This window comes from Acipenser ruthenus, chromosome 29, assembly GCF_902713425.1.
Source record: "Acipenser ruthenus chromosome 29, fAciRut3.2 maternal haplotype, whole genome shotgun sequence".
NCBI lineage: Eukaryota > Metazoa > Chordata > Actinopteri > Acipenseriformes > Acipenseridae > Acipenser > Acipenser ruthenus.
Window position 1 is genome coordinate 5,772,671 of NC_081217.1, and position 16,074 is coordinate 5,788,744.

Consider the following 16,074-nt stretch of genomic DNA (forward strand, 5'->3'; position numbering starts at 1 on the left):
CTGAAACGGATTACAATTATAGTGTAAACTCTTATTTATGGATTTCCATAACGCTAATTTGCCAAGGTGACCGATTACTGTCTACTTTTAGAGTAGGTGATGAGAAAAACACAGAACAGAACTTCTGCACGAGTTCTGACTTTTTAATAATTTGGCAGTGCAATCTGGTGGATATTTTTTCTTTAGTGCAACATAAAGGATCAGCTGTACCAGTGATTTTAGTTTGTCAGAATGAAAAAAAAAAAAGAAACCTGCACGGTCTATGTTGATATCAGTTACCAAAGAAAAATGAAGCGATGATCCCACAATATGTATGCTTTCCTATTGTTGGTGGTATATACCGTCATTTTAGACATGTATTCCCAAAAATTATGAATATATAATGTGGTGTTGTATTGGTTATTTTTTTAATTTTCCCTTGGTATACTGACAAAAGAACAAACGAAAAAAAAAACTTTCGATTACCTGTAATGTTCTCAAAAGTTCCTTGTTTCGTTTCGCAGTGTACTTTTTATTTTTTAAATACTCATTTTCACTTTGACTCAGGGAAAGCCCATTTAACTACACGTTTGATGGAATATCTCCTATATTTACTGTGTTGCAGGAATGCATGCCAAGTCAAATGATCATGTAGAGATATCTATAAGTGAATCTGAGATATCGCTAAGTTATCCTTTGCTTTGCCATAGGAACGTGGGGCCCCATAGGGAAACCAATTCAGTTGCAGCAAAATGTACGAGCTGGGGGGGGGGGGGGGGAACTAACACGCACTTTAAATGTAACAACAACATAACACACTGTCCACTTCATAATCTGAATCTATATGATTACCTCAAGGCACCCCTGCTTCAATTGTTACAAAGTCCAGGGGCGAAAACCATAATGATGGCTTTGACATACAGATACGTCTTGTTCTAAACCCATGTTCAGAGAAGGAAACCGAAATCTTCGGACTTTCCTACCAGCAATAACTTGCGTTTCTGATTGATGCCACACCTCCTTTCTCTGTCGCTATAGCTGTTGGTAAGTAACGTTCGTGGATGACAACAACAAAAAAGGTAACATCTCGTATTTTAATAATCCTAAAGGACTTTTTGTTGCAGGTCTGTAAATGAATAGACTGTGGTAACGGTTTTGTTTTTACGTATTGTTATTGCTGGTATATTTTATTACACGGTCAAGTCAGTAGACTAGGCAACAATACCAGCTAGCTACATAGTTGTTTTTAACTAAACATGGTGAGTTTGTTCAAGGACATTTTGAGCAGTCACCTTAGAGACGTTTTAAAGATCTCACCAAACACGGAAATATATGCTTGTATTTAAATGCGAAATTTATATAATTGAGTAGGAATCAGTCACATAAGAATGTAACTATATTGCATAAATGCTGCACTAATCCGTGCGGGTAAATACTATTTCATTTTGCTTACGGTACTGTACCGTAATTAAAAACTGCATTGTGTTTTCTTCTGTCATCCAGCTGCAGCGACACACACAAACACTCTCGGGCCATCATTCGCAATGGTGTGAGATTTCTGGAACACTAAACAACAAAACGCCGCCGCTGCTGCTGGTCCTCGTGGTGACACGGATACTAGGCAATGAGCCTGTGCCACATACAGAAGAGCTGCAGAATCCACAATGGAACACTGGCGATATGTCTGCAGGAATAACCTCGAGCGACGCCTCTGCAAACCCGAATATGCTGGATAACACGAGTTTGTACGGGTGCATGTTGGTGGAGCCCAGGATGAGAAGAGAGCAGGACAGATTGAGGACTTTCCACGCCTGGCCCAGCGATGCTCCTGTCTCCTCTGCTGAGCTGGCCAAGGCTGGGTTTTTCTTCCTGGGACCTGGGGATAAGGTGCAGTGCTTTTGCTGCGGTGGGATTCTTAGGCAGTGGGTCAGAGGAGACAGTCCCTGGAATGAGCACGTGAGACACTTCCCGACATGCAGCTTTATTCTCAGCAGAAACGTGGGGAATATTCCGCATGTTATCACCCAGGGCTCATCAGATTCTGTGGATGGACAACTCCTTAGCCAGCTGCAGAGAATGACGGCGGAGGAGGTCTCTGGAGGACAGCCCGTGTACCCTGAAATGGAAACCGAGCAATCTCGCGTGACAACCTTCCACACCTGGCCGCCCCACGCATCAGTACAGCCGCAGATTCTAGCAAGAGCAGGATTCTTTTACACGGGTATGCTACCTTTAGTATTCAGATATAGAGTCATAGTCTTGAACATACCTGTTCAAGACACATTTGAGGGGTGTATTAATTAATTAATACACGTGTCATGTGTTCATTATCATTCTATTTTATTAACTGCGATTTCAATAGGAAATGATTTGTTCATACATAGTGAACACATAGCAATTGTTTTATTCATGCATAATGATATTAGTTTATATTTTTACATTACCAATGCTATATCACCATTTTTATTTCATTTGTAGAAGTTTTTTTTAAACAGTTTTATGTGAAACTGCATGGTGAATGAGAAGTTGAAAAAAAACATAAATACATTAAAAAGTATAGCATAGATAGGAAACTTTACATGGTACAATTATAAATGAACTGACCAAAGGGCATATACTACTAAAAAGTGGTCAGTAATAATGTCCACTATTAGTCTACAGTTAAGGTTGCAATGGCAAGTACAATTTTCAAGAGGTAAGTTTCCAGTTTAAAACAGGTTATATCTTTACAGTGAAAGGTCTATGTTATCCAAATGCACTGACTGGTTTTACTAAATCAGAATGTCTATTTAAGACTAAATAAGCAACAGATAAGCAACAATCCATCACAACAGCAGGCTTTTCAAAACAAAAGAAATGCAGCGTCATGAAGCTCTAGAAAAAACTGGACAAGGCTAGATAGGCTTTCTCTTTTTTTGTGTTTCTGTCTTAAAAAAAGAATGACCACTATTTGGATTTAACTATGTCAAATATACCATTCTAAGTAATTTAATTCACGTCAATTGGATCACTCCTAGAACTGATGCAAATTGAAATATGTTAGGCTAAATATTGTGGTTCCCTCTAGCCTGGGGGCAGATTCCATCAATGAATACAGGACTGCATTACGCTCTGCAATATTTCTCTGCTTATTAGCACTATTAAAGCAAACTTCCACACACAGGACATGTCCCAAACGTACCCCTCCTGCTGTAGCAAAAATATGAAACACTTGTGTTACCATCTGGCTCCTAATTTAAAATCTGAACACCTGCTGGCCATTGTTTTCTATATACACCAGTCTCTTTATAGGTGTTGCCTTTATAGATGAAGCCCACAAAGTCACAGCCTCACATAACAGCAAGAGGATTTAGCTGAGGGCTACTCTGAGACAGTCATTGGAAATGCTGCATGTTATAGGACAAGTGGATATGTAAAATTGGATGAAAGTTAATGGGCAAGGACCTTTATTTCATGGTAATACGTCAGCGTTTCTATTCCCCTCTCCCATCACAGGCAGTGACGTACTGTGTTTTTATCTCTTGTCCACTACAGCTGAAGAAGACAAATGAAACCTTTCCTGCATAGGCAGCATTTTTTAATTCCTGTGAAGCTTTGTGAAACGCATTAAATGATTTGGGATTGAAAGTCGGTTTGTGGGAACTCCAGTAGCTGTATGGGCGAATTGAAATTCTCATTAGTGCGTGAAATGTGAAGTGCTGTGTGGAAATACACAGGAATGGATCCTCTGGAAGGTTTTCCTAGTTATGTGGGGTCCTTGTTAGACAGACTGCATGTACTGCATCCTCCTCTCTGAATCACACAAACTCTGTGTTCTGTTCCAGGTCAGAGTGACAATGTGAAATGCTTCTATTGCGATGGGGGGCTCCGGAACTGGGAATCAGGAGACGATCCTTGGCAAGAGCATGCAAAATGGTTTCCACGGTAACGCAACACAGATTTCTGACTTGGGCTTGAAGGCTGACCTCTTTCAAACTGAGTCTCAAATGAAAGATATAGTACCTACCTATACACCAGTGTAGGGAATTTCACTTCATTTCCCCCAGTGCCTCGTGGAGTGGCAGCTGCTTATATCTTTTGTAATACAAGTTGATACATTTTCACATTTAAATAGGATTCCTTTTTCCATATTTATAGCATACAGCTGCTTAACTGAGATTATTATAATGTGTGTGGGGGGGTGGGGGGATAATTCTGCTTGTTCACTTTGTTTCCAGAAGGGAGGCTTATTCACAAAACTATATCATGGGGATTTACAAAGGAAGGTATTTCTCGAATGCTTTAAAAATATGACTGACAGTTCTTTTATAAATGATTGCTCAGTTATTTGGTTTCCATCTTTCATAGAGTTCATTAAACTCAATGTCTTTATTTTCCAGATGTGAATTTCTTTTGCAAGCAAGAGGAAGAGATTATGTCAACAATATCCAGGAGTCTTACTTCAATACCGGAGGACCAGGGGTATGGAAACAGACATTTGTAAAAGTATATGCGTCTAAAATCTGTGATTTCAAATCCTATTTTTGCATGACATTTTTTTTCATTGTTTGTTTTTCAGAGTGGCTCTCTCTCATCTGGGGCTGGAGAGATCACTTCAGGACGAGGTTAGTTTAGGGTATTACACAGACAACCTTCTTTAAAGAAAAAGACTTATCACCTCCAAAGAATTCCCTAATTTGTAACACATTTTAGAAGTTAGGATTAATTGAGCTGAATGATCCAGGTCAGAATTTGGGGGAGCAGATACAAGTCCTGATTTACCATACTAACCTGGATTTTTAACACCTGGTAATTCGATGCTGGTAGAGATGTGCACAAAAGGTTGAATACCGTGGCTAAAAGAACTTGAATAAAAGTAGAACGACTGCATTACATAAACAGAGCAGACCATAAACGTTCATAAAGTGCCTCATTCGCAGAATAACTACAGCACGTTCGCGGTGTATCTGTTAGGACCCCAACCCGAAACACGGCCAGCACATCCCAGAGTGACACACCTGGTCAAGGGAACAGCCAGCAGCTCTCAGCTTGAAGAGCGCAGCTGACATGTAGGGATGCAGCAAGTCTGATAAATATTTAGGGACAGTTCCCCTGGACAGTCTTGAAGGTCAACAGAAGAATCTTAAAAATAACCTGATATTTGAAATGTATCCAATACAAAGCTTCCAAGACAGATGCAATGTGTTCAGTTTGTTTTCTACTTGTCAGTATTCTTGCAGCAGCAGCATTCTGAACCAGTTGCATTATTCAGATGATTTTATTAATGTTATTATTTGTTAGAATTAAACACATGTAGAATATTTAGGTTGTTATTTGATGCGCTATTGTATTCTGAATACAGACCAACGCGCACTGTGACGTTGCTGCTCACTGCTTGAGTTACATAGTGTTTTCGGATTAACTTCTTCCAATTGGGTTCGGGTTAATTGAATTTTCAGCATCGCAATGGTGTCATTCCCAAGACAACCCCAACCCTAACAGGAACAAATTTCGGGGTTCTAAAAATTTGAATTAACCCAGATGTGGTCGACCCGATCTAGATGGGGGCGTATTTCGGGTTGGGGTCCTAACATATACACTATTTCAGCCTCACCTGGTGACCACATGTTTTAAACTAACACAGCAAACACTTGAACCCCTTTCCCTTCTCTTACAAGAAAATCAAATAGGACATTTCTGCACTTCTCTATTTAGCGTTACTGTTGTGTGTGGAGCATGTACTGTACCCTAAGTTTTTTATTTGCTTGTGTAACAGCTAGAGGTCTTGTAACCGTGCGTAAATTTCTCTTAATTTTTCAGCCTCTTGTAAGTTAACATTTATCATTAATCAAGCCTACGCTGCTTGTTTCTAAGAAATATTGGGACCTGAAATTCTCTTCCCCTCGATTGAGATTCCCTTGTAATGCACTTTTGTAAGGACAAGCAATAAATCCAAATAGTCAGATTGACATTAGTGTGTTACTAGTTTTGATATTTATACAAATACAAAATAGGTGAGGGACTGGAAAAACTGCCTACATTTACTTTCATTATCTACTTAATTAGAAGCATAACAGGCGTTCCCTTGTCTTTGTGTTGTTTGAAGCAATTGCTTTTGAAGTTCACTACTTGGCTGCATAAGTATATCATTCATTTAAAATGGAATATCTTGGATGCATTTTTAAATTTTCTTTTTTGACAGTGTAGTTTAATCTGTGCTTCATTGCAGATCCATATTTGTAGATCAAGGAAAACTGAAATAGCTGCCCAATGAAATATGCGTGTGTCCGTGTTGATTTATTGATGGTGTAATTGTGCAATGGTAAAACCCCAGATATTTCCCCATAAAAGTAATGACTGATGAAGGGGAATTTATTGGTACTTCCTGGTAGCTGGTAGTTAATAAATGGTGGGCTTATTTGCATATGCTGAAATAACGCTATTCTGATCCCATACTGTTAATGGTATGTCCATTGCACTGTTTGTTATCTGTGAGGTGTTTTTAATTGATCTAAATGGTGTTGAATCAAGTGGCACTGTCTAAATCATGAAAAGAAAGGAAACCAACATTTCTCGCAATGTGAGTCTTTTTAGTGCGTGTGTGTGTGTGTGTGTGTGTATATATATAGAGTGGCAAACCGAGGTTTGTCTTGCCACTTCCTGGACCTTTCACACTGTCTTCTTGTGTGAAATGAACACTCACTGGACCACAGATGTAATTCAAAACACAGGCCGGTGCCTGTACACTTATTGTTGCTCACAAAATAAACATAACAGAAGCCTGACTCCATCAAGGAGTGCTTTCTAAACTTTTCCCCAAGTCTGAGCGATTAACCTGACAGCTAAGCCATTTACAGGTAACAGGAGACATACTTGACAAGTATTACAATACCTTTCATAATGTTTGTCTCACACAAATAAATCATAATAAATAATAAACTGGTGATAGCACAGATCAATTAAAAAGACACTTATGTTTTACTAACCGCAGATTAACTGCTTGACAAAAGAACAAAAACTGTGAACTACTTTTTTCTAGATGTGGTTGGTAATCAGGACTTGTCCCCCCTGCTGCAGTCTCCAGCGATTCAGACTGTGTTACAGATGGGGTTTGATCACAGTCTGGTGGAGAGTTTAGTTCAGACCAAGTACCTGCTCACTGGCAATCGGTATACCTCAGTGTCTGACCTAGTGTCTGATATACTGCAAGCTGAAGAAGAGGACAGGCACAGATCTGACCAGGCGAGAGGTACGAATGTAACGGAGGAGGGGTATACTGTAATGGTTCTACTGTCCCCATGCAGTTATGAACAAACACCTTAAGGGATTCAATTATAATCGTGTACATAATGTTCACTAGTAAAGTTCTCTAACCAAAGCAAAAGTGCCTGCGCTACACATAGAGCTGACCAAATATTATTGATTTGTATTATATTGAGTCACAGTCAGCGTTATCCCAAATCAATACATATCCGACATGCTGACCTTCCGTCAATTCAAGCCCCCTTCGCTCAAGAATTGATCCTATAAATAAAAAAACACACCAAGCTTGAGCCAGAGCGCAGACACATCCCCCTCTTCAGCAAGCTTCTTGTGATGTCACCTCCGTGAATATTCTTTACAGAGACAAGCGAGAGCCCCAGACAAAGTACAAGTGCAGGAGAAGGGAGGGAAACCCAGCAATCTGAAGAGAAAGGTGAGCTAACACTGTATACATGAGCTAGGGAAGTCACTGTTCAAACGCTGCCTTTGTAGATACCTAGGGCTTGCAGTGTTCGGGTTTTATTTTCCAAATCTCTGCCTCCCTTTAAATGTTAATTAGTTGTTAAGCGGTCTCTGCATCCTAATAAAGAGAAAACTACTAATTATAGACTGGGGTTAACATTTTTTTTCTTTGCTACAAATCAAGGAGATTTTAAATAATGGGACTTTTTGTGCTGAAAAGAAAAAATCGGTCGGGACAACTTTGTGAAACGAGTGAAAATAACAAAAGCACAACAATAAACTAGGCGACTTCTAGAATGAAATTCAATTAGGATCAGCGATGAGCAATTAGGGTAATTTGTCACATCTGTTTAAAATAAAAATTAGGCGAAACAGAATCGGGCTCAGTCAAGATATGAAGGTAAAAACAAGCGACATTGTTTTGTAATTAACAGTTTAATTGAGTTTAATTAGGGACATCATGTGATCAAAAATAAAATAAAACCCGAAAACTTCAAGTCCTACGTATACAGCAGTGCTTTTAACAGTGTTTTAGACCCCCAAATCACAATGTACATGTACTACTAAATGTATTAGGTTTTTATTAAAATACCATTTCACCAAGCATTAGGTACAATGCCCGTTTGTTGCTGGTCACGTGACACTAAAAAGGCTGGCTGATTGGTCAGGTGGGTGGCCCCATGAAATGGTATACACTGGCGCCTTCTGTTTCTCAGTGTTGGGGAACAAAAGTTTTCAGTGTGCTTTAACTGCAGATTCCATGAGTGGGATTTTAACTGTGAACAGTTACACAGTGGCCATACAGAATATAGGAATGAACAATTCAACCATATTTCAATACAAAACTTGTAAATAAAGTGTTCATGGCCACCATTGTACATATATTTTGTTAAGGATATTCTTCTCTGGATAGTGGCATGTATCTGAATAACAAATCCATGTTTGTGGTCAGCGGGGGACCGGAGCCCGGAGGAGCAGTTACGTCAGCTGCAGGAGGAGCGCACCTGCAAGGTATGCATGGACAAGGTGGTGTCCATCGTCTTCATACCCTGCGGGCACCTGGTGGTGTGCTCCGACTGCGCTGCCAGTCTGAGTAACTGCCCCATCTGCCGTGCTGTCATCAGGGGCAGCGTGCGGGCGTTTATGTCCTAACCCGAGGGCGCTGGTGAGTGACTGCTTATTTTTTCAGGAATTGGAATGAAAAAATTGGAAAACACATCACCAACACCAGTAATTTGGATAGATTCCTGCAAACGCTGGCCTTAAGTATTAGATTTTTAAATAAAAAAAAAAAAAGCTGTTTAACTCCTCTAGGGCACTGGGGTCACACGTCGAATGCATTTTTTTTATTTGTTTTTGCAGAAACAAAGTGTCTTGGTATATGTGATCCGAAAAGCCTGCTGGTCACCAACAACAGAAACTTGCAAGGACGGAGGCCCATATTCCTCTTGCTTTAAAGCCAGTTTATTGTTTGCTGTGGACGGTGGTGAATTCATGTTTATATAGGGGCCAGCTTAATACAATAATGAAGGCCAGAGCCGTCCCATCCTCCCTGTCTTGGAGTCTGAGTCTCACCTCTCTGCATCAGGACTCCATCCCGATATTGCCCTATACAGTGAACTAGTATTGATTACCACTGAATGCAGCTTTCTGAGCCCCAGGGTGCACATTAGTTGTTTTTTTGGAGTTTGACATTTACAGGATTTTTCTCTTTAACAAATTGATAGTTCTGACCCTTTTAGTTTCTAAAACAACTGTCAGTCAGTCACAAAAATTACTGTAGCTGGTACACATTTCAAGAAACTAGAAAAAGTAAACATTGTATTTTATAATATTTTATATATATATTGTTTTAAAGTGATTGATTTTGCTTGCTTTAATAAATGCATTGCTTTTTTAACTAAAACTGCTATTGATTGTCTTAATGCTCTTCGCTTTAATATATACCATATGTATATCAATACTTCTGCAGACTTTAAGAAATACACAACACTTTATTAACAGACTGTTATTTACACTTGAGAACACAAACCACAGTACTTGGCCAGGGAAGGAACAATGATACTACAGTATTCAATAAATGTAAGCATTAAAAATAAAAATCCACAGCCAGGAAGTTATATAGGAGAATTGAATGTGACACATTCAGTATGATACTGCAAAAACTGGCTTGACAAACACCTGTCTTTAGGTTGATACAAACACAGTCTACATCTAATGCTGTAATATTCTATTGTAATTCAAGTAGATTTATTCTGTATTTACTTTTTTTAAAATCAGCGAAGATAAGCACTGATTTGAACAGGCACCAGCAGCTGTTATCGAATGCGATTTTCTACTTTATTAGGATGAGAAGCTATTGTTGAGAACTGGGCATTCTGATAATGTCTTGATTTTCTTCTGGAGGCTGTCCATGTGCTTATTAAGCTGAATAAGTACATTTTACTGGTGCGGTCGTCGCAGACTTCATGCTTCTAGATGATTCTGTGCATCTTCACGTAGGAGTCACACAGGATCTTGAAGGATTGAGGACATTGACTCCATAGCCGAATTCTATTAAACATGGAAGGAACATTCGGTGCACTGTAGACTCATTTACAGCAGGAATTATCAGCCAGGGATGCATGAAAAACTAAATTCCACATCAATCCATTCAAACGAGGCAGACATTAAAAGATACATGCTCAATTAATAGTCATTTGTGGACAACAGAAACTTTTAAAAATGTCATTTAACTACCAATAAATGCAGTGACTGTGATTGATCTTTTATTAGTAAATTGTGAAACACAACATGACCATTAATAGTACAGTATTAGACCCAGTATGAACTACAAATCCTTTTGTTTTGCTTCAGGCAGTTTAAAGAAGATATCTGTTAAACAGAGTTGGTGGTGTTTTAATATTAATCAAATCCGCTTTTTCCTCTTCTGGCTGTAACTAGCTCCACAAATGGAAATGAGCACCCTTCCTGTTTCCAGACACTCCTAAAATCTTCCACAAAAAATATTTATATATTATATACATATGAAAACACTAGAGGGCAGTAGTGAATTACAGCTGGGACAAAAAACAAAACAAAAAACCTTTTGAACAAAGGGTGAAGGAAAAAAACACATTTTGATTACACACGTTTTTTCAGTTTAGATCTGTAAACTCACAAATGCTTTTACTTCTGAACAGAAGAACCACTTTCGCTAAGACGCACATCCCGTATTAATGTGCATTTAAAACAAACATTTTTTTGCTTTAGGTTCTAATGTTTTTACACAGTGTGCAGTTTGCTTACCATATACAAGAAATAATGCAAGACAGGGGCAAGTAATCCAGAGTAGAGAACAGTAGTCCCCTTGCTGTCAAAAGACAGGAACAAATCAAACCCGCCCTCTACAAACACCAGACCTCTTTAATGATTCATTGTTGTACATCTCAACCATCGCATTTACATTTCAAGCATCTTTATAATCGGCCTCCTGCTGTGTTGCCTGGAAAATCCCCCCCCCCCCCCCCCCGAAGATATTTAACACAGACCTCCTTCTCTCACACTATTGCATGACAATTCTGGCAAGCCAACAAAGGGAAGGAAAGTGAACCAAGAAGCTGAGGCTGGTCTCTCTGTCCTTCTGTGGAGATACTGAACCAACATGAATGGATTAAGGTTTCATGCTACAGAGCTTGCTGGCATTATGGTTTGCAGGTCCTGAACCAAAAAAGAACCACAGGAGTGTTCAGCATATCTGTGGTTTTCCATACAGCACCGTTACTTTAGTATTGAAACTACCTGCTAATCAAACGTGCATTCTCTTGTGCGATGTAAACATTACACTATCTTTGCTTAAACTATATTAAAAAAAAATCTAGATTTGAAAGGCGCTATTTAGTTACTACACTCAGCAATCTAGTTCAACAAAAAGCTTTCAGTACAGTCTACAGCATGGGGACACCTCTGACAATTGCAGCCATCACTGCTAGGTCTGACCTCTCTTAAAATTTCCATGTTCTGTACACACCTGCCCTATCTAGCATGATCCTGCTCTTAAGTATACAGATGGAATTACAGTATTTTCAAGGAGCGCTGTTTTATCGTTGCAGTGTGTTTAATTGGGAGGGAGAAAAAAAATAAAAGATCACAACACTGGAATGTTTTTCAATTGTCCCTCGAGTTGCGCTCAAGTTGAGGTCGACAGCTTTTCTTCATTGTTAACTCGGCATCACCTTCGTGTGAATTCACTGTTAACCCTCCTGCCAGCAACTCTGTCCTCTATTTACGTAGACCTGGGAAAAGGAGGAGACAGGTGATTTAGCACAGAAGAAAGGCCAGTGTCTATTGGTGCTGCAGGGCAGAAGAGAACTGCAATGAGCAAAAAGAAAAAAAACTCAGCACTGCAAGGAGTTCAGATAGCTCGTATCGGAGGTACAATACATGCTTTTCCTTCTGCCCTGGTAGGAGTCAGTTCCAATTTTACACCACAATGCAAACTGACAGGGTTTCAATTATTCATAAATATTTGAGAGGAAAAACTTTTCATTTCACAGGTCTACCAAACAATGTACAGCAATTAAAAACTCTTTTTTTTTTATTTTTTTGAACCCCCAAGCAAAGGCCTGAACCTATAAGGGTCGCTGAAGTGAAATGAGGTGAACTACAGCCCGTTTTCCTCCCCAACCCACAGGAACGCAAAAGCCAAGGCAATGCTCCCGTGGGTCAATGCTCCCCCTGGACCTCCAGCCAACATGGTCAGTTTGAGTTCCTGATCGCACGACTCACCCTGCACTCCGTACAGCAGTGCTTTTCCTGGATGAACCACTGGGGACCCACCTCAATTGCATTTCACGTTAGAAAGTGATTGTTCCCCCCCCGCCCAATCCGGGAAGCATATTCTAGGAGGACAGGGCATTATGCATATGCTCTACATAGTTTTGTGGGCCTGATCTGAACAGAAATTATAATGGAATATAGATCAGGTTACAGAGCCATTTACTTCACATTTGTAATGGATCAGATGAAGTTTCACCAGCTATACTCTAAAATCTGTGAACGTCAGTAGAGTGGTGGTAGTACGGACTTAACACTAAAGAAGCCTGTGCAATAGCTATTGAAGTCTAAGCATCTATACAGCTCATGTACTGTACAATGAAAATGAAGGGGAAAAAGATCAGGGATTCACTTTGAAGTGGGAGCCACATAAATATTGCATCATATTATTTCACCATTTTTCATACATTTTTTATAGTAATAAAATAGCTGTAAATACAAGTTTGAAAATACGCTTTTCCTTGACCTAGATACGAAAGCTACTGGAACAATCAATCTTGTGTCAATGTTAATTACATACTCATTAGAATAATTCTGCAATAGTCTAATAAACTAGATGGATTAAGAGCCTATGTTATTTTTTTAATCCGAAATGCAAGATGTTTCAGAGTGAGTAATGTCTAAGGTGAATTAAGTGAAGGTCTTGAGCATATCATTCATTAAAAGATGGGTTACTGCATTTTAGATAGGTCAGGGGGAAAAAAAAATGGCTTGAAGGAAAAACTGACAGAAAAATGCTTATCCTTTAAGCTCTATGATACAATTATGATGCCACTTTCCTATATAATGTTTGGGATTTATAACCTTATCTGAGAATTTCATTGCTTTATGACTTATTATCCAAGAAGCGATTTAAAGAAAGCCACTACAATAATCTTATGACGGTACATTTAATGCATTCCCTTTGAAGTCTTGCATTATCTTTCAGTGTGGGTGAACTCATAATATTGTATTTTAAAAGAGACCCCAAGGTCTACCTACTTTAATAGCTGAAGAAAGTAGGTTTTGGACAATAAATATATTTTTCATTGAAATAAATAAAGAAATTCCATTGCTTTATATGGAGGAAAAAAATGGCAGCCTCATAGGAGGTCCTCATGCATTTGCGTTTTCCATGTGTCCCTTATAGAAAGACTATAAGGGAGTTGTTTTATCCATCCCCATATCAAGTCAATGCAATGAAAGAGTTAATAAACACATCTATAAATACAAAACCAAACCCTAATTTCCATGTTCTGTATCAAAGTGGCATCCTATTCCTTTGTAATAATCTTCTTTAACTGTAGGAATGGTTCACTGTTGGTAATTAAATATTAAGATGACAACTTCAATAGCTTCCATGATGCCAAGGGCAGCGATATACCTATATCAATTTTCTGGAACTCTTACCTGACTTTCAAACATATATCATTGATGTAGTAATTCACAATTCAAGCCTAGGCACTAATAGGTTAATTTATTTCCTATCAAATAGTAGCATCTGAAATGGCATGAGGATGTCAAAAGAATACTGTTAGGGATATAAAATGCATAGACCCCTATGGCAAATCGGAACAAAAGCGAGGTTAAACATGTAACAGGTACTTACAGGTACATCGGCTTTAACAGAAGATGGGATGGTTTCTCATTGACATGGTAGAGGGGGAATGGTTCAAATCCACCAATAAAATCAACTGAAAGCCAAAAAGGATCAAATGAAAATTAAGAAAACAAAAATCAAAACATGACCAAATCAAAAACAAAACAATGCATAAAATAAAGTGTAAAACAAATACGTAATGCTTGTGTGTAAACAGAAGGTAAATATAGTGTATCCGTAAAACAACTAATAAAACCAGGTAAACTCAGGAAACGTTTACAATCCTGCTTATTACTGGACACTTGGATTGCGTAGGTGGAATAATGCTCCAGACATTTGATGAAATGAAAACCATTCATCTTTCTAAGTGGGCCATTTACTTTGGCATTATGGAGGTACAACCTTTTCCAAATCCCAAGTACAAAACTATTTTGCAAAAGGTGGTGATGCTTTGGCTGAATCCCGTTATATCTGAAGAGATAAAAATCATCTTTACGAGCGGCAATTCAATTTAGCAAATGGAAGATCCTATTGATTAATGCTGAGTTTAACAGCATCAATATCAGCAGTGAAGGCCAAACCGTAAACTGACGGGGAAGAATGGACGTAGTATAATAAGCTGAATTCAATGCTTATGAATAAATGAGGGGTAGACTTTCATTTGGATGGAGGAAGCCTGAGAGTTAAAGTTTTGGTCACGCAATCAATAATCCAGGAGTACTCAAGGTTCTCAGAAATCGAAGGCTTGTTAGAAAGTAGCAGTGGAACTCGGAGGAATCAAAACAGAACAAGCCCAGAAGCAGACGAGCAGAGTATGCAAACAACCCTCTCCTCCCTGTAGAGCTTCAGTGACTAACCAGCAAAAACAAAACCCAACAGCACCATCACTGGAAGTTCTGTCAAGAAACTAGCAGCATCAATAAAACACTAAACCTGCAAAGTCTTGTGTTCTGCTTATAGCAGCTACAGTATGTTTTATAGCATTAAACAGATTTTGAATCCATCCCTCTTTCTGACACTCTGCCAAGAAGAAGGATTTACAATAAAACTCCCATGACTTACAGGCTTGTCTTCCAATGCGGTTATTTTTTTGCATTACTGCATTGGGAAACAGAAAGGAATTAACCATCTGTTTGAAAAAAAAAAAAAAATGCTATCCTGGTCTGACTGGCAACACATGCAAGTCATTCCCTCCGGTGTTTAAAACTGCGTCGCTTATGCCTGGCTGCAATACATGGACGTTGTGATCTTATCAAACAGGGTGAAGGAAGAAGAGCCACATTTGTTTATTTAAGGCATGAGAGTTGATTCAGCCAACAATCTTGAAAACTCTGCACTTTTCACAAATCAATCATTCACCTCATGAACAGATTTTAGCACACGGATGGCAGATGGCGTATGATTTTCAGTCAGAGGAACTTATTTCTATGAGGCTGGGAATATTTTTTTTTATCATCCTCATCAGCAGTATGCTTTTTATTTAAAGATTCTAACTATTAGTTTTACGAATTCGCGAATGTATCATCTGACACTTCCTTTTAATTGCGTAAAAAAAAAAAAAATTATATTATATATATATATATAAACAAACAAACAGTTCATGCCCCACCTCGTCCAAATATCTCAAAGTGAATAAAACTGCAACAAGCAGCAAATCATTTGATATGCAGAGTTTTAGCTCCAAATTAGCTGTCAGGGATCATTTAGATAAATATGTGAAGTCATTTTTCAGAAGAGAGAGAAAGGGCTTTGAACACTCAATGGTGCCAGATAAAGACTTCAGAACAGGATGCAGTTGGTTGATGGTGATGCATGAACAGAGATAAGGAGGGGCTTTTCATTCTCCACTCCAAAAAGACAGCAACACACAGACCGGGAGGCACAACAGCCAGCTTGGAATCTGAACATCTCGTCACAGCTTTTATTCATGCAAATCAGACACCGAGAACACTACTACAGAGTCGAGGTGTGAATGCATTGTATCACAGAGATACAAC

At 38.8% G+C, this 16,074-nt stretch overlaps 2 protein-coding genes across 6 annotated transcripts in view; one reads left to right on the forward strand and one right to left on the reverse strand.

The window, feature by feature from the left end:
* The first annotated feature begins 773 nt into the window (after positions 1-773).
* On the forward strand, positions 774-8,848 carry LOC117430398 (baculoviral IAP repeat-containing protein 7-like). 3 transcript variants are annotated; one of them, XM_059004362.1, is made up of 8 exons: positions 774-1,058; positions 1,483-2,200; positions 3,804-3,903; positions 4,359-4,440; positions 4,538-4,583; positions 6,998-7,207; positions 7,583-7,654; positions 8,636-8,848. In XM_059004362.1, the coding sequence occupies exons 1-8, from the start codon at positions 1,041-1,043 to the stop codon at positions 8,833-8,835; spliced, it is 1,446 nt and encodes a 481-aa protein (XP_058860345.1). In that variant the 5' UTR covers positions 774-1,040; the 3' UTR covers positions 8,836-8,848. The 3 variants fall into 3 exon arrangements, with proteins under 3 accessions (XP_058860345.1, XP_058860347.1, XP_058860346.1); XM_059004363.1 differs by having other exon boundaries at positions 776-1,023; XM_059004364.1 differs by lacking the exon at positions 6,998-7,207.
* A 2,337-nt stretch (positions 8,849-11,185) lies between these two features.
* The window catches only part of LOC117428871 (sodium/potassium-transporting ATPase subunit beta-1-interacting protein 4-like), a 39,984-nt gene continuing 35,095 nt past the window's right edge, over positions 11,186-16,074 (reverse strand). For 2 of the 3 annotated variants that reach the window (XM_059004365.1, XM_034047858.3), the window contains exons 6-7: positions 14,087-14,171; positions 11,186-11,957 (exon numbers count right to left, since the gene is read on the reverse strand). In XM_059004365.1, the coding sequence (XP_058860348.1) occupies positions 11,948-11,957; positions 14,087-14,171 (95 nt within the window). In that variant the 3' untranslated portion in view covers positions 11,186-11,947. The remainder of the gene's footprint in view (positions 11,958-14,086; positions 14,172-16,074) is intronic. The other variant, XM_059004367.1, reaches the window with a different exon arrangement.